The 21,369-nt window shown below is 47.0% G+C and overlaps 9 protein-coding genes across 9 annotated transcripts; 6 read left to right on the forward strand and 3 right to left on the reverse strand.

The window, feature by feature from the left end:
* Positions 1-437: 437 nt before the first annotated feature.
* Positions 438-5,199, forward strand: F4822DRAFT_189775 (TIP120-domain-containing protein). Its single transcript, XM_051453542.1, has 4 exons — positions 438-757; positions 815-3,824; positions 3,876-4,214; positions 4,273-5,199. Exons 1-4 carry the CDS (start codon positions 519-521, stop codon positions 4,750-4,752), a joined length of 4,068 nt encoding a protein of 1,355 aa, XP_051317335.1. The 5' UTR covers positions 438-518; the 3' UTR covers positions 4,753-5,199.
* A 487-nt stretch (positions 5,200-5,686) lies between these two features.
* Positions 5,687-6,841, forward strand: F4822DRAFT_189661 (uncharacterized protein). The gene is made up of 2 exons (XM_051453540.1): positions 5,687-5,976; positions 6,138-6,841. The coding sequence occupies exons 1-2, from the start codon at positions 5,813-5,815 to the stop codon at positions 6,658-6,660; spliced, it is 687 nt and encodes a 228-aa protein (XP_051317336.1). The 5' UTR covers positions 5,687-5,812; the 3' UTR covers positions 6,661-6,841.
* Positions 6,842-7,870: 1,029 nt separating this feature from the next.
* On the reverse strand, positions 7,871-8,891 carry F4822DRAFT_427417 (P-loop containing nucleoside triphosphate hydrolase protein; the record flags this gene model as incomplete). Its single annotated transcript, XM_051460734.1, has 3 exons — positions 7,871-7,969; positions 8,030-8,104; positions 8,169-8,891. 3 exons carry the CDS (start codon positions 8,889-8,891, stop codon positions 7,871-7,873), a joined length of 897 nt encoding a protein of 298 aa, XP_051317337.1.
* Positions 8,892-10,585: 1,694 nt separating this feature from the next.
* F4822DRAFT_189635 (glycine cleavage system H protein-like protein) lies at positions 10,586-11,612 on the forward strand. The gene is made up of 2 exons (XM_051453539.1): positions 10,586-10,931; positions 11,041-11,612. The coding sequence occupies exons 1-2, from the start codon at positions 10,802-10,804 to the stop codon at positions 11,439-11,441; spliced, it is 531 nt and encodes a 176-aa protein (XP_051317338.1). The 5' UTR covers positions 10,586-10,801; the 3' UTR covers positions 11,442-11,612.
* Positions 11,610-13,165, reverse strand: F4822DRAFT_189692 (porphobilinogen deaminase). The gene has a single exon (XM_051453541.1). It carries the CDS (start codon positions 12,889-12,891, stop codon positions 11,827-11,829), a length of 1,065 nt encoding a protein of 354 aa, XP_051317339.1. The 5' UTR covers positions 12,892-13,165; the 3' UTR covers positions 11,610-11,826.
* Positions 13,166-14,526: 1,361 nt separating this feature from the next.
* On the forward strand, positions 14,527-15,301 carry F4822DRAFT_442510 (uncharacterized protein; the record flags this gene model as incomplete). Its single annotated transcript, XM_051462991.1, has 2 exons — positions 14,527-14,797; positions 14,854-15,301. The coding sequence occupies 2 exons, from the start codon at positions 14,527-14,529 to the stop codon at positions 15,069-15,071; spliced, it is 489 nt and encodes a 162-aa protein (XP_051317340.1). The 3' UTR covers positions 15,072-15,301.
* A 1,563-nt stretch (positions 15,302-16,864) lies between these two features.
* On the forward strand, positions 16,865-17,509 carry F4822DRAFT_427421 (uncharacterized protein; the record flags this gene model as incomplete). Its single annotated transcript, XM_051460735.1, has 1 exon — positions 16,865-17,509. One exon carries the CDS (start codon positions 16,865-16,867, stop codon positions 17,507-17,509), a length of 645 nt encoding a protein of 214 aa, XP_051317341.1.
* Positions 17,510-19,203: 1,694 nt separating this feature from the next.
* Positions 19,204-19,910, forward strand: F4822DRAFT_427422 (uncharacterized protein; the record flags this gene model as incomplete). Its single annotated transcript, XM_051460736.1, has 4 exons — positions 19,204-19,329; positions 19,393-19,562; positions 19,627-19,732; positions 19,794-19,910. 4 exons carry the CDS (start codon positions 19,204-19,206, stop codon positions 19,908-19,910), a joined length of 519 nt encoding a protein of 172 aa, XP_051317342.1.
* A 204-nt stretch (positions 19,911-20,114) lies between these two features.
* Positions 20,115-20,997, reverse strand: F4822DRAFT_442514 (uncharacterized protein; the record flags this gene model as incomplete). Its single annotated transcript, XM_051462992.1, has 1 exon — positions 20,115-20,997. Exon 1 carries the CDS (start codon positions 20,832-20,834, stop codon positions 20,115-20,117), a length of 720 nt encoding a protein of 239 aa, XP_051317343.1. The 5' UTR covers positions 20,835-20,997.
* Between the last annotated feature and the right edge of the window lie 372 nt (positions 20,998-21,369).

A 21,369-nucleotide genomic window follows, 5' to 3' on the forward strand; every position in this document is an offset into this window, starting at 1 on the left:
TCATTGTTGCATCATGCTAACTCTGGAGAGTTCAATGTAATTCGGTTTCTTTTCCGTATTACTCGCGGAAGGTTAGTTTCCCAGAACGTCTTGCCTGTTCTACCTAATGGTACCTACAAATGAATCTGGTGCCTGCCTCCCCGGGTGGAAGCCTAAGCTTTCCTACAGTACTACATTTATTGTTTGTGGCCTTTGACGCTGATTGGAAGAACATAGACACTTTGATTTTCCGAGCGTCGCGTTCCTTTCCGTCATTGTCACAATTCGAGTCGACACCCTGATCTAGGGTCAATCAGGTTCACACGGTAGGTTATTCACCCAATGGAGACTATTCTACCTTCATATCATTATCACTCTACATTTATAATGCTCTTCTCCTTTTCTTGGTGTACTGATTACTTACAAAGCATTCTAATATTGCAGACTACCGTTCTGGTATTCCCACCCACCGACCTACCTCGACCTACTTCCTCGTAACCCTTGCGACCCTCCCTCTTTAGCTCGCATACCATATCACCATGTCGTCCTCTGCGGTCAACAACCCGAATCCCCAGAGCATAAACGCGCTCTTAGCTAAGCTAGGCGATCCGGACCCTGATTTCCGTTTTATGTCATTGAACGACCTCCATCAAATCCTCACCAAGCAGAAGGTCGATTTCCTCAACCATGATTATAATACATCTTCTAGAATTGTTGACAATGTGGTCAAGACCCTAGACGACCAAAATGGAGAGGTTCAGAACCTAGCAATTAAGTGGTATGGATATATCCTAGAGCCAGTGTGTTCAATAGACGGGAACTGATATGCGAATAGTGTTGGCCCACTCGTGACGAAAATTCCCCTCACGGTTCTCTCCCCCATGCTGGATAAGCTTAGCGTTATTGAAATGAAGAACTCGGTGGATAATTCGATACCCTCCCTTGCGCTCCGAAACGCCATATCATCATTGCCGAAGCCAGTGCGTGGGGTCCCCCCTTCTAGAGAAGTGGTCGAAACCTATAACGTTGTTAGTCGCGTTCTAATTCCACGCATCCTGGGCCTCCCGGGCCCTTCTAACAAGCAAATGCCTAGCGGAGCCCATGGGATCTTGGATAAGAATAGGGACCCCACTGCTGAATCTGTGGACGTACTCATTGAGGTAGTCCGCTGCTTTGGACCTTTGTTACTGCCATTGGAGGTTGAGAAGCTACAAGATGTGGTTGTACAAGTATTGGAAAGAGATTCTGCGCCCTCCCCTGTCAAGAAACGGGCAGTCGTTGCCCTTGCTATTCTTGCACCCTACTTGACGACTAGTATCCTCGATGGTCTGGTTAAGAAGATCCAGAAGGCTCTGAGCCAGCCTAAACTGAGCCCAGTCATGCGCCGTCTATACGTTTCTATAATGGGATCACTCGCTAGATCAATTCCCCACAAGTTCGGCGAATATCTACCTAGTCTTATCGACTTTGTTCTGAGTCCCCTGAGCCAAGAGGAATTGCAGAGTCAGCTTGAAGCCCTCGGCGAAGGTAATGATCAACTTCATCCCGATTTCAACGAGGTTCGCGAGGCTGCATTGGTTGCGCTGGAGTCATTCTTGGCATCGTGCGGCCTGCAGATGCGAGACTACACTGATGCAGTTATCGCGGCGTGTCTTCGTTACCTCAAATTCGATCCCAACTACGCAGTCGACGAAGACGAGGAGATGGATGAGGATGAGGATGCAAATAGTGATGACGAAGACGAAGACGATGAATTCGAAGACGACGCTGGATTTGATGACGACGATGATGCGAGTTGGAAAGTTCGCAGATGTGCAGCAAAAGCTCTGTATACTCTTATCTCTACGCGAAGTACCGACCTATTGGAGAAGGGGACTCTTTATCACGACATTGCTTCTCCACTTATCAAGCGTTTCGATGAGCGAGAAGAGAACGTACGTCTCGAGATCATTAGCACTGTGGCTCTCCTAATCCGAAAAACCGGTGAGGGTGTCATTCAATCTATTACAGCCGACGATGAACTCGTTCCCTCCCTTGGAGAAAACCGAAAACGGCGAAGACAGAGCAGCGGTGGGGTTGTATATACCAACAAGGCTCCTTATTTGGGAGCCACTGGTCTTATTTCGCCCACTCGCGAATCCGTCCCACCTACCGGTCCGCGCGCGGATCTCAAAAAGCTCACGCCGCAGATCGTTAAATCGGCGACGAAGCTGCTCAAGGGCAAGCAAATTGCCACAAAGCAAGCAATAATTAATCTGTTAAACGATTTGATTGCGGTACAAAATGGTGGTTTGGCCGATTATTTCGATCAGGTCATGCAACCGATTATTGATGTTACTAAAGGAGTGACAGGCAGTGCCAACTCGACATCGATGACCTTGTCGGGTACCGCGTCAGCCACTGCAACTACATTACGTGTAGCGGTTCTTCATTTCACGAGCGATATAGCGAAAACTCATTCCTCGAGTCTATTCCAACGCTACCTTGAGAACATTGTAGCTGGTGTAGTTTCCGCCGTTCGCGATAGATTCTATAAGATCTCCAGCGAAGCAATTCGGACTGCCGAGGAATTGGTCAAGGCTATAACTCCGCCGCGAGCCAGACTCACGACCCAGAAGTACAAGCCGGAATTGCAGAAGCTATACGAAATTATAGTGGACCGTGCATCGGCAGTTGATGCAGACACTGAAGTACGCCAGAAAGCCATCCAAGCTCTTGGAACGCTGATTTCGAGGACGTCTTCTCCGGATGGTATCGCTCTAATCCCTTCGGATAAGCGCCAGGCTGCCTTAGATTTGCTTCTAGACCGACTACGAAACGAAACAACACGTCTACATGCGGTGCGAGCAATTGATAACGTGGCAGCGCATTCGTTGACGCCAGGTGGCCTCGAGCCTAAGTGGGTACAACAAGTCGCATTAGAGCTATGTGGCCAGCTTCGAAAGTCGAACCGTGCCCTACGAGGCGCCAGCATCCAAGCTCTACAACAGCTCGTTCTCTCACCAGCAACCAAGGGCCAGATCGGAGCGGCCACGGCCAACGAGATTGTCACATCCATTTTACCCGTCATTGCCGCCAACGATAATTATCTCCTGAGCCCCGCTCTATTAGTTATAGCGCAGTTACAACTAGAGCATCATCAACTCGTATCCTCACCTTCTATCATCACTCCGCTTTGCGAGCTTCTTAAGAAGAATATCGCCGGCTTACCACTAGACTCTCTCGTTACCTTAGTAACGAACGTCGGTATGACTGGTATGGGGGAGCCATTGATGAAAGGTGTTTTAGGTGTTGGCATAGCGGGCGACCCGGCAGCTGTCGGTAAGGTTGCTGGTGCTTTATTTGTCGCGAGCGGTGGACAGGTTGGCGTGACTGCTGAGAGTTTCGTTGAAGAACTTAATCTATCCAGCAAGCTGACACCCCCGGATACCACCCGGCAAAGTCTCGCGCTGGCAATCTTGGGAGAGATTGGTCTACGACTTGGCCCTAAGTCTCGCCTACAACCTAGAATTTTCTTGGAGCAATTCCATGACGAGCCGGATAAAGTCTCTGTGTCTGCCGCGGTAGCCCTAGGCCGTGCAGGCGCAGGGAACGTATCGGTTTTCCTACCGCCTATACTTGACGCAATCAAGAAACCAGGTAGCCAACAATATCTACTACTGCAATCCATCCGAGAGATTCTTCATCAAGCCATCGCGTCATCTATAGATATCAGATCATATGAAAGCGAAATTTGGCGACTACTTTTCTCAGCAGCTCAGCTTGATGACAACAGGGCGATTTGCTCCGAATGCATAGGACGACTAGCCATCATGGGGCCTAAAACGTACATCCCGAAACTTCAAGTAAGCAAAGTTCTACAATTTTACAATTACATAAAAACTGACGCCTCTTAGGAACTTCTGGGAGACCCATCGCCCGTCTTTAGGGGTGTAGCCGTACAAGCACTGCGGTACACACTGCCGGATAGTGATGAATCGTTCGATTTGATGCTAAAGACAGTTCTATTTGATATGCTCCTTACGGTTTTGAAAGATAAGGACATGGAAATCCGTCGTCTCGGTATGACGGCCTTGAACTCGGCGGCGCACAATAAACCCGACTTAATCCTTCCACACCTCAGCGAGTTGTTGCCCTTCGTTATAACAGAATCTGTTATCAAGCCTGAGCTCATCCGTGAGGTTCAGATGGGCCCATTTAAACATTTAGTGGATGATGGATTAGAGGTTCGCAAGGTAAGCGATGGTATTTCAATTTACTTGGCGAGGACCCTTTGCTTACAGTTTTATTTAGAGCGCATATGAGACTTTGTATGCCCTTATGGAGACGGCATTCTCTCGTGTGAGCGGCCTCGAATTCTACGATCGAATCATTGCTGGCCTTAACGACGAGAATGATATTCGGTCTCTTTGCAACCTCATGCTTAGCAAGTTGATTGTCATCGACCCGGAGGAGACTACTCGGCGTCTAGATACAGTTGCCGAATGCTACAGGAAGACGCTGTCGCATAAGCTTAGGGACGGCGCAGTGAAGCAAGAGGTTGAAAAGCAAGAAGAGGCCATTAAGAGCGTATTGCGTGTTACCATATTGCTTGTGGAGAAGACCAAGACTACTTTGCCAGGTGCCATGGGAGGCGCTACCTCGGCATCTCAGGTTCAAGCACAGCAATCGGTGCCGAACCCCGTCTGGCAGCAATACTGGGAATGGGTTAACAAAGACTTTGAACGCCAGCTTAAGGCGTTACGGGAGGAGAACAAGGATGTACCTATGTGAGAAGCCGGAATTGCATCTTGAGCCGCCATGCTGGGTAAATTTCGATGAAAAAGGTTGGGCCTGGTCATTTGCTTCCGTGTCTGGAATGGTTGGCAACTGGTCACTAGTGAGCTCTGGGAAATACCTAGGTGCCCAGATTTCCTAAGGCTATTCCATGCCTTTGCAGAGATAGAAGGCCAAGTACGTAGCATCTAGACAGTTAAAGCTATTATGAAAGGACAAAAAAAGAACGAAAAATCAACTGAGTGTTTAAAACCGTAGCTATAGTACCTAGGTATCTTAGGTACATTAATTTGCAGTGGTGTTAGCGAATAATGGGCTGGCACTTAAGAAAGCTAGGGCCATTCCCCGGACTCAATGGCGGGCTAGGTAAGGCGGTTAGGGCTGCTAGGATTAGCGTGTAGGCGTGCTAATGACGTCTATAAAGGGTAATATTTAGTGGAAACGAACTGATTTTTTAACCAGGTTTAAGCCCCACAAGAGCTCCGATGGTGGATCTAGCGGATTTCTAAGATGGGAATCGTGAACAATGGATGACATCGAAGAAGGAATTGTCTATTACACGGAGCAATTGGTGCGAGAAGTTTCTAATTGTCTTTTGTTTTAAGGGCAGATTTTCGTTATTTCATTTGACTTTGCTGTTGTTACTATTTTCCCTTCTAAATTTGACGTACTTGTTTGTATAGTAACTAGGGAATAACCCATCGCAATTCTCAAGATCCTACTCTTATTATTGAGGTAATAAAAAAACGAAGTAACGCAAAAAGGGAGAGATTTATAGTTTATTGGAATTACATAAGAGACCATTCCAATTGATCACCTAGGTATCTTAACCTTGCATTCCTTCCTTGATGTCCTTCTAACCGTACTGGTATTACGTACGGATTTGGGTGCAAGCACGTACGATTCTTAATACCGATTTCTACCGAGATCCCGGCATTCTGCGATATTTTGTTTTTTTCTTCCTTCCTTTTCTACCTACCATCTACATCTTTCAATTTCTTACTTTTTTTTAATTGTGACGGAAGGGAAAAGGAATTAGAAGGAGAGAAAAGATAGGATGTCGACGTCTCGTATCTTTAGTTCAGTTGCACGTACTGTCGCTCGACGGACTGCTGTACCCGCTGCGCATAGGCATACGCTGATGCGCTCAGTTGCCCGAAGGTATGCGAGTTCCGGACATGGAGGCAGTGCGGGAGCTGAGAAGACGAGTGATTTGCCTTGGTGAGTTTTTCTCCTTTCTATGTCATTTATGAATGTATTATGGGGAACCAATGGGCTTGAAGGAAGGAATTGGTGATCAATTGGCCCTTTCAGCGGCAATGCTGTCAACACGAGCCAGAGCTACGCCAAGACCAGCTTGCTAACACACGCACGCATACTAGGCTCATCGGTTCCGTCGGCATCACCGTACCCGCTGTAGCATGGCTCCTCGCATCTGGCCCTTCTAAGAAACCAGCACACGATGACCACCACGGCGCACCAGTGCCGGACGAAGAAAAAGCACCCGCAGTAGAATCCGGCGCAGATGATTCGTCCTCGGACAGCTCCTCAGACTCAGACTCCGGCACCGACACCCCATCATCATCCGACAACGAATCCGACAGTGAATCCCCAAACCCGCCCACAAACCAACTCCCCACCTCCGGCAACCCAAAAGCAACCCACAGCTCCTCACAAACCGGCCGCGAGACCCCTCCCCCCTCATCTGATAACACGGACATGGCGACCAATTACGAAGAAAAGAAGCAAGCACAGGAAGAGTACAAAGACATGATCAGGAAGAAAGATACCAAGGTCGCTACTAGCTCGAGCGATGTCCCGAGTAAAAAAGGGTCGACGGAGCATCCACGGGAGGATCCGCTGAAGGGTGAGGGTGAGGGGGTTAAGAAGGGTGGGCCTGAGTGATGTCCTATTGCTCTTGGGTCATTTGCGTTTTGGTGTTTTCTTCTGTGTGTTTTTATGGGAGTTGATGGTGAAGGTAGGGAGGGGGAGGAGTTTGTGTATGAAGAGGAAAACGAGACGAGAATGAGAATGGGGTTTCTACTATCTAATACACGCACGCATGAGTTAGAGAAAATGAAACGATATATGGGGGGGGGGTAGAAAAGCTTACGATAGGTTGTGTTATAATATGTACAATACCTACCCACATCTTAATTGACTATCCCAACTCATCTACTACAAATTCATCACTATTGCGACGAGAGTGTATGGTAATATGAGAGGGCGATAGGGATGTTGCAATTCACAAAGGCGAAGTGGTATCATGGGGCGCAAGTACTTGCTTTTCATCAGTCTTGATTTCTTCTGCTTTCCTAACTACCATATCGCAATTATAGTCCATAGTAGTAACTTCATCTCCGTTCCTTCAATCCCTTCCTATATGAGCATCATTAATACCACCATAAACCATGCGCAAAGTAGGCAAAGGTTAAAAGGGATGTGAAGCTCAAGGCCAACCTCGCATGTGGAATAGAAACGCAAAACCCAGGTGTTGCGTGTCGGATGACTAGTAATTACATTCATACATAGCCCTCGTAGCTCACTCCTTCGGGCTGAAAAAAGGACCAACTGGTAGGTAGAAAAGGCAAATTCAGGTTGTCGCAGTAAAACACCTTTTTAATTGTTTTTCCACGCCAAAAATCAACCGGAAATATCTCATCCGGTGATTGTTGTTTGGCAAAAATCATCGTCTCCCCTCTCCTTTGAAAATTGCCAATGTACTCCTTAATGCGAAAATTGTGTTGCAAAAACCCCCAGGTGCAAACGAACTCCGTCTAGCGACGTTTCAAACAAAGGAAATTTATCTAGATATGTTCTTGATCATCCGATTATTGTTGCCATGTTGCTTCATCGAACGAATGCGCATGCAACGTTATGTCGTTGGAAGCTGAGGAGCTCAATTGTAGTCAAGGACATGTTTTGGCTATACGAGCGAAGCATTAACGTTTTGGAAGATCCCGAATTTATAGGGATTTGATTTTGTCGTAACGGCCGTATAATATCATGAAATGCATCAGGATGACAGAAATTGGTGCGCGGTTATACAGTGCGCTGAACCAAGATATAGTGGCCAGTCCAAATCAGGCTGTTAAAGACCAACCCAAGTCTGCGATTATACGGACTGGTAGAGCAAAAGGGGTTCGCCAACGTTTTCGATCTCGGGTATTGTGCACTTGAGATCGAATGCCTTTGATAAAACGATCTTGAAGATCTATACTTAATAGTCAGTATGGTTTCGTATGGAAACGACCATGTATGAATGAGGACTAACCTTTTGGACGTTGATGCTGTGACTGGTACTACTGAAGATAAGAGCAGCTCGCATCGCCTTAGCGAATCGTTTGGCCTAAAATGATCGTTAGCGCTGGTTGCCTTTGTGTGCCCGGCCTAGGTATGGATGCCAAACTCACCTGGTTCGAAATTTCTTCTTGGTCTTCTCGAGGGAAGTTGACAAAGTGGTCATACTTTGTGCCAACCAAGATGGGAATCGCTGTCTTGTTGAAGCCTCGTCCTTGGCGATACCATTCCTTAATGCTGTTCAGCGTACTCTTTCTTGTCAAGTCGAACATGAATAGAATAGCCACGGCATCATTGCAAACCAGAGGTAGCATGTTCACGAATTCCCTTTGACCACCCAAGTCCCATATGCTGAATGTAATCTCGGTGTTTCGTATGCTAATCGTCTTCTCCATGAAGTTGACACCCAACGTCTGGATATAATCCTCGTCCCAGCTACCTTCGACATATTTCACCATTAGAGATGTCTTTCCGATTTGCGCATCTCCTACCATGCCAACCTTGATCACGACATGGTTCCGGGTGTTTCGATCCGCGCCGTTACTCTCTCGGGGTGCTTGTTCACCGAATTGTCGCTCGCCAGGTCCAGACATAGATGAACCGGGTCTTGGCGTCGCTTGTGGGGCGTCATATTGATGGGCATCGTACTGGACGTTCGGGTCGAGATCGTCGGGGTGCGCGCTATTGGCTAGGCCTTGGTCGAGGGATTGCGATCGGTGATGCGGTGGTTCATGACCAACCGGCTCGACGGGGAGCTGCGGGGATCCTTCTATGCCACCAAGCGTATCATCGTGGATGTCGTGGGGAAGGGGTGCGGCGATAGGATCTTGCTCCATTGTATCTAAGGCGTCGTGGAATTGGGGAGCAGACCCCGCTGAGAGCGTCGAAGAATCCAGGATGAAAGATTTGGGTGGACGAGACGGATAGATAGCGAGTGGTGAGAATTGAATGGTGATTCAAGCGCGAGCAATGCGAGATTGGCTGAGGGGGGACGATGAGAAGGTCTCAGTTTCGTCCCGTGCCTAGCTTCATCGGAATGTCTTAGAAATGGATAATAGGTCGGTTCGGGCGAGCAGGGAGGAATGTCCGGTGCGACGACTTATTAACTATTTCTAAGTATTAGTATTAAATCAACCTCGATGCCTATCGATATGAAAGATGGACTTGGACTCGGCTAGCAGCCTGAAGTAATGTAAGGCAATGTAATGTAAGGTTTAGGTAGGCTGTCGATCCCGAGATGCAGCTGATAGGCGTCGAATCCTATGGGAAAGGGGAACGAGTCAAGATGATGCTGGAATTTCGGGGGTGATGCCAACGAAGATTGCAAAATCAATGCCTAACCCCAAATTTGACCAGGTGTAGATTTATTGTGTTAGGTGTAGGTATTATTTTGTGCATACATACATACAAATTAATAATTTCGTACCTTAGGCCGGGACCCCGTCGACGTGCTTCGTTGAAGGTCGTGCGTGTCGTGTCCAAATGCCAGATGCCAAATGATGGAATGGGTGGAAATACGGAAAGGGTAGAATTGCTTTAGTTGATGCGGGATCCCGGAAAGATGTGACGGGATGGAACCTAATTTAGGTGCGAAATAGGTACGAAATACTGCTGTACGTGATTGACTTTGGACGATTGAGGGGCTATTTGCTTTGGTTACGGCAGGTGGGTGGGTTATTACCGTATTACTCGATCGATTATGTACCTAGGTACTACACGAAAATGATGGCAAGAGCTGCAAAAGCAAAGCTAAAGTCCAAGTTGGTCAAGGCTTGCTCAATTCAAACCGCCATTTCCTTCACTTTTCCTTAAATTCTATCGGAAATACCGACTTAGCTGTTTCCCTAAGGTTATTTTTGCGCATTGCCTTAATATGTACAATTGGACGGTACTTAATTCAGTTTGTTGTCGCAAATCCGGGGCGGCTAAGGTTTCTAGCACTAACAAGAATCAACGAATAAGAAGACAGGAAACAGGTGAGGATGATCAACTCATCGAACGCGACGCGAAACATCGTTTCGCGGAAAGGAACACGAAACAACCTTCATTATTACTACTTTGGATATAGTAACGTTAACATGTGTCTTGCTGGATTAATTCTTCCACTTGCAACACGAGAAACGATCGATCTTAAGACCACATCGATGCTTAGATCGATAAAGCTGAAAATTTCGAACGGGCAAATACATAAACATTGTTGACGTTGTCTGTTATAATTGGTGCCCGGACAAATTGTTTTCTTATTGAGTGTGTTGTTATTGACGCTACAGCTAAAGCTTAGGTAAATACAGGTAGCTGATAGGCAGGTAACACGCTGTGACCAATCGGCATCGTTGACCATTCTGACCAATAGAAGTGCCAGATACTACTATGCTAGTAACGAAGTATCTCATCAATTGAGTTTCTGTGTCATCCGGAGTTTCACCAAGACGCGGGGCTCATCGAAGCTCTCTCATTGGTTCAATTTCTTATCGGGTCATACCGGACAAGTCCCAACGCAATGCACTGTCCAATTCAACGTTATTTTTACCAAATAAAACAGTGCGAATCCCCACATCGGCCGACTATTCGGCGCCAAGATCTAGAAATCGTACCAGTCTTAACAATTTCAAGTAGTGGTATCATAGATACGATATCTATTGTTGCACACACCAAAGCTTGCTAAAGAAAAGCTTCACCGAAACAACGGTCTACCATTTTTACTCTTTCCCCTCCGATAATACCACAATTACAACCTATCCTCGTCATGGCATCAATTGCGCGATGCCTCCGGGCAGCTCGACCTTCGACTCTCTCTCGATTGGCAGTACAAGCGCCGCGCGCAAAATCCAATTGGCAACCGGTAGCTGTGAGGGCATTCTCTTCTTCGCCGATAAGTAAGCCAGCTCCCAATTCCTTCATTCTCCGATGTCGCCAACAACCACATTTTGTACTGCCACAAAACCACTCACAATGTTCACCACTGACAATTCGGTATTACAACAGGAGACATCCGCAAGTACACTAAAGACCACGAGTGGATCGACCTCAATGCCGACAAGACGGCCGGTGTGATCGGCATTTCGGAGTATGCCGCTGAAGAGTTGGGTGATGTGGTATACGTTGAGCTACCCGAGGAGGGTAAGGAGGTTAATGCTGGTGACGCTATTGGCGCTGTAGAATCTGTTAAGAGTGCCGCCGATATCAACGCACCTATTGCTTGCACGGTTACAGGCATCAACCTAGCGCTAGAGGAGAAGCCCGGTACCATAAACCAGGTCCCCGAGGACGACTCCCACGGTGGTGGTTGGATCGCGAAGGTCCAAGTCGGCGAGCAAGGCGTCAAGGACTTCGAAGCGCTCATGGACCCCGAAGAGTACAAGGCATTTACCGGCTCGGAACACTAAGCTCACCCCGCTCGCAAAGAGGGGTCCAAGGCCAAGAGTGCATGTAAACGCAATCATGGGGTAAGGGGTTGGTCAAATTCGACAATGGGGATAAGGGGGTTTCATGGTGTTCACCGGAAATGGAAATGACATTCAACAACCAGGCAACCAGCGAGTAGGAGAGAGAACGGGCTCAACCTTGTATCATAAACTCGTATGGGGTATTTATTCTCTCATCGTCAATATGGCGGAAGCAATGCATCTACGGAAGATTTTTTCTACCTATCTAAGGTTACATAGATGGACGGCCAGAGTTCTATAAAGAAAAACATCCATTATCGTCCGAATCATTTTTATGCTTTCTAATGAACCTAGCCCCAGTAGTTCGAAGCTCGAGATAACATCTCTATGCTGGAACCCACGGCTCAGCCTTGTCTCTGCTTGCCTCTCGATCCACATTTATCACGTCTAGGATCTTTTGCGCGCCGTTGTCTGTCAGTTGCTTAGCCACCTTTATGCCAAACTCGACGGCTTCTTCTCGAGTCTTGATCTCCTCGATCTTCTCAGCATCGGCAGCTTCGGTGCCCTCGACATTAACAACCGTTGCCGTTAGCCTCAACTTGTTGTCACCGAGCCATTGCGTCTCGACACCAATAGGAATACTACACCCACCCTCGAGTGTCCTCATAACGCTTCTCTCGGCTTCACACGCGATCATAGCCTCCCTGTTCTCGAGCTCCTTCAGCAAGTCCAAGGTCTTCTGATCATCAGCTCTCGCCTCGATCCCTAGTCCTCCTTGGCCGACAGCATGCAGCATACCACCGCCCTCCGTCGTACTATCAAGATACTGCGCAATGCGCGCATCCTGGCCCATCCTTAACAATCCCGCCGCAGCGAGGATCAAAACCGAGAACTCGCTATCCTCAGCATCGAGTTTCTTAAGTCGCGTATCGATATTCCCGCGCATGTCCTGGAACCGTAGGTGCGGGTACTTGCGCTTGATCTGCGCCATGCGCCTAACACTACTCGTTCCCACCACAGCACCCTCCGGTAAATCAGCCAATTTCTTATATTTATTCTCAAGTCCCTTCTTCACCACCACCACATCACGTGGATCCTCGCGTTCAGTAACACAAGCCAAAACTAATCCATCGGGTAAACTAGTCGGCATATCTTTCAGGGAGTGCACAATAATATCCAACTCCCCAATGCGCAACTCCGCTTCGAGCTCGTTCGTCCATAGACCTTTACCACCGAACTTGTACAATGCTGTGATCTTGTCTTTGTCGGCTGTGGAGTGCATGCCCTTGATCTCGAAGTTGACGGTTGGGTGGAGGCGTTGGAGGGAGGTTACTACGAAATCGGCTTGTTTGAGTGCGAGCGCGGATTTACGGGTGCCGACCCGGATGGTGGGTTTGGATGTTAGGGACGTCGAGGACGTTATTACGGGTTGCGTGGCTGGTGTCGACATTGTGGGATCGTGCGATTCGTTTGTGTAGGGTTGGGTGTAAGTGTATATGTGTGTATGTAGGATGCTTATGCGAGATGCCTCAATGCGAAAGAAGGGATGGACGCAATGGTTTATTCAGGGAAGTTGAGAGAAGGTAAGGCCGAATATTCGTGCTATGAAATACAGAATTGATACGTATGGTAAGTCCTAATTCTTGTCCTTGTGTATCCACTTGCTGTTTAAGCAGTACAAACTTCTAAAGGTGACGAAGGCAAGACTCAGTGAAGATTTCGCGGGGTCCAGACTAGGAGGGGTTCTGGTTCCAGATCTGATAAGGTGCTGCGGGGCAAGGTACAGCAACCTTTTCTATTAGGTACTGGTACAAGTACCTGTACTTAGCCCCGATCTAAAGTTTCATGCAGGTCTGCAGCCGAACATTGACACCCCGGTCCGTGGCGCGTGGCGTTTAACATTAAAGGGGAAACAATTATTAAGCTGCTCATCTTGGTGTAACACCAACCCCTTTCGGCTCGGCTATAACCTTGACCGTCTTGTCAACTACATCAACATTTCGCTAAAGTAGAAACAAGAAATGCTTCCATACCACGAGTTCCCAGGCTTCGATTCTAGATTCATGAATTGGAACGATCACTCAGACAATATCCAGCCCAGTTCCTAAAACAATTTCTCCGCTTGTCTCCTAATTCCCGTCTAAGACATGTCATGAGTCACTTTCTGTTTGTCCAACACGAGCAATTTGTGCCATGGGAGAAAGGCTAGAATCAATCATAGGGGCCTAGGGAACCGGGCTTCCTTGATTTTATGATTTCCCTTTTGATATGTTTGGTATCAAAAGACGGCAACGCTTCCACCATGAGTCTACTATTCATACTACTCAAATTCGTCCGGATTCATTCGCTTTAGTTCTCGTCTTGTACGACGTTTAACAAAGCTTTTTCTTTTCTAGAATCTGCGTCTCGCTACAACAGATCCCACTACACTACATAGGTGCCCAACTAGACTACGCATCTCGGTCAATTGTAAGACCATGCATAGGAACGACACACGCATTACGATCGCGTACATCATCTTTTAAAGCTCACTTAAGATTCATGGTAATGCAATACCTTCGCGACAATATGTCAAGATTCGGTTGTCCCACCGTACCTGCCTAGGTACGTTCGGGCCCTGAATTTCAGGTTCCACGGACCAGTCAATCAGGGTTAGAATGGCAGCTGTTTCACAAACGGGATGCCCACGAACTCACGTACCATAGTATTCCGTGCTATGCCACACAATCATGCCGGCAATACTATGAGGCCTGCCTTAGATGTATTTGATCTGCTAGTTACGGTTTCTACTGGTTCTAGACTTCGCCTTTCGCTTCCAGATGAGGCATTCTATTATACCACGGATTCGTATTACTGAACCGTGTTCAAGTTTTCTGGACTCGCCGTTTGACTTTGCTCCTACTGTCCTTTACAATCTTGTTTGTCGGCATTGTAGTATTTTCTCTTGCCCCAAAATTCAGCACCTATCAAGTATATCTATAAAAGCTTATAGATCATGACGTGCTCATCTTTGCTTGGAAGTCACCAGCGCCCTCAATTTGTTAAGACATCCTTTCAATAAACCCGTTCTCAGTCATAGTAAACCATGGGATTTCTTACCGTCTTGTTCAACTCAGCCCTCCTGGCAGGTTCCGCCCTGGCTGTGAGAGGTCCGCTGCCACGGGCCGAGCCGTCGGGTTCTGTCGTATTAACTATACCCACTGGCGAACCCCTCTCTCTGGCCTCTTCGGCTCCAGCATCGCCACCTCCTGGCACTGCCTCTCCAGTACCAGCACCAAGCGGGCCCCAGGGCGCCGGCCCAAAATGTGGCAAGGGATATACCTACTGTGGTTACATGCTCACAGCTAACGGGCATAGTACGGATGTCAATGAAAAAGTTGAGGTAGTTTAGGTATGCTGACGTATATCATAGACTTCGCCAACAACGACATCAGTAAAGCTTATTGCAGTGGCTTGTCGGAGCTTTGCTCGAACGGCAAAACTAAGACCGATGTTTCCGAAGCCGTCTTCGTATGCATGGACGAGCAGCCATCTAGCGTCGAACTACTATGCGCCTGCAGTGGCAAATGCCGTAACGACGCAGAGAGCAATTTCATAGCTCATTGCGACAAACCATGCATCAATGGTTGAACACGAGTATAATCTATTTACTCATGCAGGGGAGATGTGGTGGGAGTTGGCTCAAGGATTCACTATTATTGGGAAGATCATAAGTTAACAACGCGAGCTGAAGTTCGTAGTAGTATGCAATGTCACTCGTTGGTTACATGTATCTCGAATTCTATTTTCCTTCTTTCCTACCTAGGCAGTGATCTGTCATATATCCTATACTACGGCCGTAACTCTTGCCTCCTTTTCCGTGTGCTGTCGGCAATATTTGAACGTCTAATAGGTTTACACGGGGAATATTTGGACCCATAGTATAGAAGAATCGGGAAAAATTGACGTGGATTTCACAGAACCTACAAATTCAGTAACACTTAGTCATATTTTAATGATTCATCGTCTATGGTAGTACTAATACCGGAGGTTAACTTCTATACAGCCTATTAGACTATCTAAGTAACGAATCAAGAGAAGACAAGTCAAACAAACTCCTCTTAAGTTTTAGTCAGGATTGTACCAACATCCTTCATATTTAATTAATATTATTCACGCGCTTGTTTAATTACCTGCGCGTCCGTTACATAATATGGGTCGGATAATGAATCTCGGAGTCTAAAAACCCAAAAGCCGGCGAGGTCTACCGAGGTCTTGGCAGGGGATCGGGGCTTGGCGGCTCTGAAAGTAAGGGATTGACAGGGGCCAATAGGCTATTCAAGATCCGGAGGATTGCCATGTGCCGGACAGGGCGAGGCCGAGTGTTCCGTCAAACATGGGGTGATGGAATCAGAGTTACGCGTGGAAGTTTGTTGGTGCAAGTTGAGTTTCTCTTTGTGGAATGTCGGGGACTAAATTGGCCAATCAGATTTAACCATTGTTCGCCGGAAGGCTACTCTGGGTTCCACTGACACTTAATACTAAGTTCTATATACCTATGTATAGGTCTAAAGAGCCTCAAAACGTCCATTGTTTGCATGGGCCATTAAAATGTTGTAGTAGGATCAAAAATAAAAAATAATCGGTTCGTTTACTTCGATCGATTGAGTTATTAGTATACCGGGAATTGCGTCACGACTTCAATTGACTGGTTACACTAAAGTCACTACTTTAGTGTAACATAATAGCTACTGCAAATCGCCTCCTGAGTGTTATGTAATGTAATTGTCAAAAGAACGAAATAATAAATAAATGAATTATATTAAAGCAAGGATAAAAATACGGGGTAGCTAGGCAGCTAGATTAGATAGATTCTTCATGCCTCACCGTGCCAGCTGTCTGCTATTTTTAATTCCGACATGCCCGAGATGGGACAATGCTACCTGAACAATAGCTGTTGGTTCTGAATTAGTAGGTACCTAGGTAGCTTCTTTCAGCTGTTCAGCGGCACAGCACCCAAAATTTGCCCCCTAGCTAGTGCTGCGCATCCGCTAACTCAGCCCTCCCCACGGTGCATAGTTCCAAGTTTACTGCTAATTCCTAGCCAATCAGAAAAAAAGGAGCTTCATATGCATGGCCTAACAATCTGGAGACTCAGTATTGAGATCGTCACATCTTCAAAGACCGAAACTTCGTGTCTGCAAGTGCCTTAGCAGAATGTGAATGTGTTTGCGATTGTAACTTCGTATAGTCGAGCTTCGATAGTCGATTTTGTGTATATATAGTCTGGTCATGCCCGCTCGATAATCAGAAGTTTTTATTCCCCATCCCACAGACACAGCAAGACAAGCAAACCTTCAATCACCAGTTACCTCTCAAGTCAACTTACCCTCTTTACGATCTTTCGGTTTTTAAAACTCACCAACTTAATCAACTCATTCAAAATGTATACCAAGGTCGCTACTCTCTCCCTCGCCGCTCTCGCCAGCGCTTCTCCAGTCGCTCGGTCCCTTTCCACCTCTAAGGCGTACCAGCTCCAGGCTCAACTCGTCGACCCCGCTAAGGACTTGAACCCGCCTATCTCCGGCCAGTTCCTTTCCACCGCTCACACCGGTGCCGGTCTTAACGTCGCCACTCTATCCGCCAACGCGGACCCCAGCTCTCCTCCCTTCTACACCAACGGTACCTCCACCGATGGCTTCGTCGATGTCCTAAACGACCTCGGCACCGACTTCAGCTGGGGTATCATCGTGCAAGGCTCCGACGCCACCGACCCTAACTTCCCCGGCGAGCACTCCGTCAGCGTCAACGCCGGCGGCGGCTCCGACGGCATGGGCATCCAAGCCACCGACACCACCGCCCAGCTCCACGCCCCCGAGTCCGGTGACTTCGCTGTGTGCACTCGCCACGTCGACACCTTGAACGAGGACCTCCCCGTCGTGCGCTTCGTCTACGAGGGCGAGACTATTCCCGAGGGATGTGTCGGTGTGCAATTCGTTCCCATCTGCGCCCAGCTCAACGACCTCCCGGCCGACTCCCAGACTACCCACGACTTCGTCCAGGAGGTTCCTTGCGTCGCTTCCTCGTAAGCGATTTCGACCTAATGCACTGTCTGTCTGAGTGGTAAACAATAAAAGGAGGATCCCATGGTTGCTGGTGATTGGTGGCTGTGTCTGTGATGCGATATAGGGGAGGGGATGTTTAGTTGCATTGATGGAGTTTGATTTTTAATTCGTTTATTGCTTCGTTCGTGGAGGATGCTATAGACTTATAGACTTGCTATTTTTTGTAATTGAAAAATAGTTGCTTCGGAAAGATGTCAGTGCTATCTTTGAAGTGGTCGTGAAGTGAGGTACAAGCCACAAAATGTTAGCAGCCAATGATAGTTGTGGATGGGAATAAGATTTGCCTTCTAGGGAAAGTCTATGCCTACTTGGTCCAATTAGAGTTAGGTGGCTTTGTACTGCATCTTACAGTACTAGGATACTGAGGTAGCTAAATATTTAACTCCTATTTGGTGTGCCACTGTACACTGTTAACCTACCTAAGTATAATGACCTATAATCCTAGATGATGTGAAGTGTAAATATCTACATCGTCCACGTTTCTAGATTAGTATTTAATATTTTCGCGATTCTAAGCTAATTACCTATCTACCCAAGCTATGGACGAGTTTCTACCCTTTCACCCCTTAATTAATCGACAACGGATGGCGTCGCCAAAGCCAGCATATTTATGTACCTAAGTCTTCAGCGTATTTATCGTTCAACCACTCGTTTTAGCACATGTAAACTTCGAATAAAGAAATTGGTGAGAAACAAATTGATTAACGTAATCACGAGTTATTTTTTAGGTAACAATTTCATAGACTTTATTTCCTAAGACGCGCTTACGCCTTTGCCCGCCGGGCGTAGTGTGAGCTGTCTTCAACACAAGCCTAGGCCTTCCTAGATTCTTGCAATCTAGGGTATCTGACTACCACCTGACAGTACTTGGCTAATCTTACATACATACATACAACTGCAAACTGTGAAGCTGGTAGCCCGCCAGTCTTTCATAAGATTCTTTGTTACTAGTAGGCTAACACAAAATATTTATTGTGAAACACCAACTGAATATTCACAAAGTACATCAATGAAGTATGAGGGAGAATGAAGGATGTGTGTATTAAAACTAGGAATTGTTTGAAAGCCTAACTAGCCCGATACGACCATACTCGAAAATGATAAATAGGGGAAATCTGCCATCCTGTATCGGCCCGTCAGATCGCGTTCCGAATTATGTTGCAATAATGATATTTTTGTTGCCATGTCCGAGGCGTAAGCGCGCTGAGTCTTTCCAATGTTACTGAATGGTGGACACGAAAATGGATGATACCTCATCTACTATGTGTAACACGAAGTTCTTCCTGCATAGAAGCCCGATGCAGTAGTACAAGCCATCGCTTATTTCCGGCCTCTATTTAAGTATCAACTATCAATTGGTTGCCTCGTTACGAAGGCCTGTCACTTGTGACCTTGGAGTAGCTTCCTTCCGTTGACTTTGCAGAATAATATCAATAGTCTACGCAGAGTCATGCCTGACTGCAAGAAGTTATATCCAGAGTCATGAAAGCGACGACTACCCTACCACGGACACAACAGCTGAAAAACATCAAATTCAGCCTGGGAGGATAATATAAATACCCAAGGCATATCCCATACATTGTTCAAAGGCATCTTTATCCTCATCGCAAACCCTCCTTTCCAGCTTCCTCCAAGTCTTCGACAAAGCATTTTTCATCATGCAGTTTACTAAGCTTGCTATTGTTGCCCTCCTCTCAGGAGTTGGCCTTGCCTCGCCTACCCTTTCCAAGCGTGTGAGAGAGTCTATCCACATGGTCAACTGTGGATCCCACCTCGCCCTCGACGTAAGTTAATACGCCTTAAGACTTCACAGTTCCATTGAACTAACACATTATGAACCTTTGAAGTTCTACGCCGACGACACCCTGGACAACGTCTTCCCCGGGTCCAACAATGAATGCATTGTCAGCAGCTTCCAGGAAGGTGGCGGTGGTAGCTGCACTTTCGGCTCTGGTGTAACCTTCAGCTGGAACCTTAACAAGGACGCTGCAAGCCAGTCGGGATCTACCCAGGTTGGGTAAGTACAACTACCGGTATCTCGATATTCTATTAGATGTCCTTTCTAATGTGATGCTCGAAAGTGGCGGTTTCAACGGTTTCCACACTTTCAACTGCTTCCGTGACGACGACCACACCCTTTACACTCGCAACGGTGATTCCTGCAACAGCAAATACGTTTGCTTTGATGTGAGTAACATAATCCTTTATTGTCTATTTACATTCCGATTAACGTTCATCATAGGCTTAGACGTTGTTTGGAATCTCCGAAAACTGTGCACAAAGAGTGACTCCTCCAAGCCACGGATATGTGGCTTGTTTAAATAGTTTAGACGCGCGCCTAATCCTCCCCATTATCGGTGGTTAACGGAGTCGGCCGGCCACCGTATATTACCCTTCTTGCACTCGTTATTCATCATAAAATTCTTACCTCGGTACTTACTACCATATCACTGCCATATCACCGAATAGAACTTATTCATTTGCGCAATTGTTATATGTATTGCTTGTTGGTAAAAACTATCTTACAAGAAATTCATGCTCCTCGGTAGGTAACCCGGAACATGTATCCTTAATATCTCCCAAAGTCCGAGTCTGGGCTCTCATAGCCATTATCATCCTCTTCATCCTCCGAATGGGTGTCCGGCCCGGCATTGGGATTACCCTGGCACTGCTGAGACCCGCCTGCAAGGTTGAGTGGTAGAAAATGACAACCATTGGGCGGACCATGAGGGCCGAGAATGGCGGTTGGTTCCGGGTGCGTCGTTGACCTATATATTTGTCGGCTTAACTCTTGAAGTTGAACTAACTCGGGATCGGCCGGTTCAGGACCAAGCGGGTCCCCTGGATTGACTGCGACCCATCCGGGGCTGCTGAGCACGTAGCGGTGCTGGATATTAAATTCCGTTGGAAAGCGATCCACGAGTTCCGGATAATGGACACGGTGGGTTTGCGACTGAAGCTCCTGCATCCAAATTGCGTTACTATGGCAGTTGATACCATAATCCTCCTCGGTAAAGCCTGTATTATTGGCTACAATGGTCCCCATACAATTCCAGCATGTCAACCAGTAGACACGCTCATATCTGCAAAATCCTGAACCCATATGGGGGCAGCTATTGACGACGGCCATGGGGTCCCAAAGGGGTTCGTCGTAGTTGTTGCGCTTGTAGTATCTGTTACGTTGAGCATCGTCGCAAATCACAGCGAAGCGAAGATGCATGATGACGTTGGGATAGGGGAGCGACATTTCCCTATTGCAACAAACTTGTAAATCGAGCCAGAAACACATACTGATAAATACTTAGGTACTGATAAACACTGAAATTAGACAAATTGATTACGGTGAGACACTCTGCTTCGGGTTAGTTTGGCCGGATGCTGCTACCTATTTATACCTGTCCAGCGGCTGCAACGTTGAATATCAACGTTTATGTGTCTAAGAAACCCGCTTCTTGCAAAAAGTCTCATACCTCTTTGGACTGAATCAACTCCATACAGGAACCGATATCCGGTTGCCACTCAAAGAGATTGGGTACCTGGGTAATTGTCATATTTAGTGTACCTACACATCCAGTGTTTGAGATAACTAAGACGATAAATGATACTGTTCATGATCTTTGTGGGGCGTCGAACGAAAACAGTGATAATGTTCAGTTTACTGGGTACCTAGATAGAGCTTTAGGCGGGCATAGCGCTGTAGTTTTAAGGGATTCCAGGCACATTTCGGGCCATCCTATAATTACGGGGCATTTTGGTAGAGTGTTACGAGTCGGTATAATGATAGGAAAATACTATGAATTTCACCACTGCATAATTTAATGACA

This window comes from Hypoxylon trugodes (assembly GCF_022578975.1).
Source record: "Hypoxylon trugodes strain CBS 135444 unplaced genomic scaffold F4822scaffold_3, whole genome shotgun sequence".
In the NCBI taxonomy this organism is placed as follows: domain Eukaryota; kingdom Fungi; phylum Ascomycota; class Sordariomycetes; order Xylariales; family Hypoxylaceae; genus Hypoxylon; species Hypoxylon trugodes.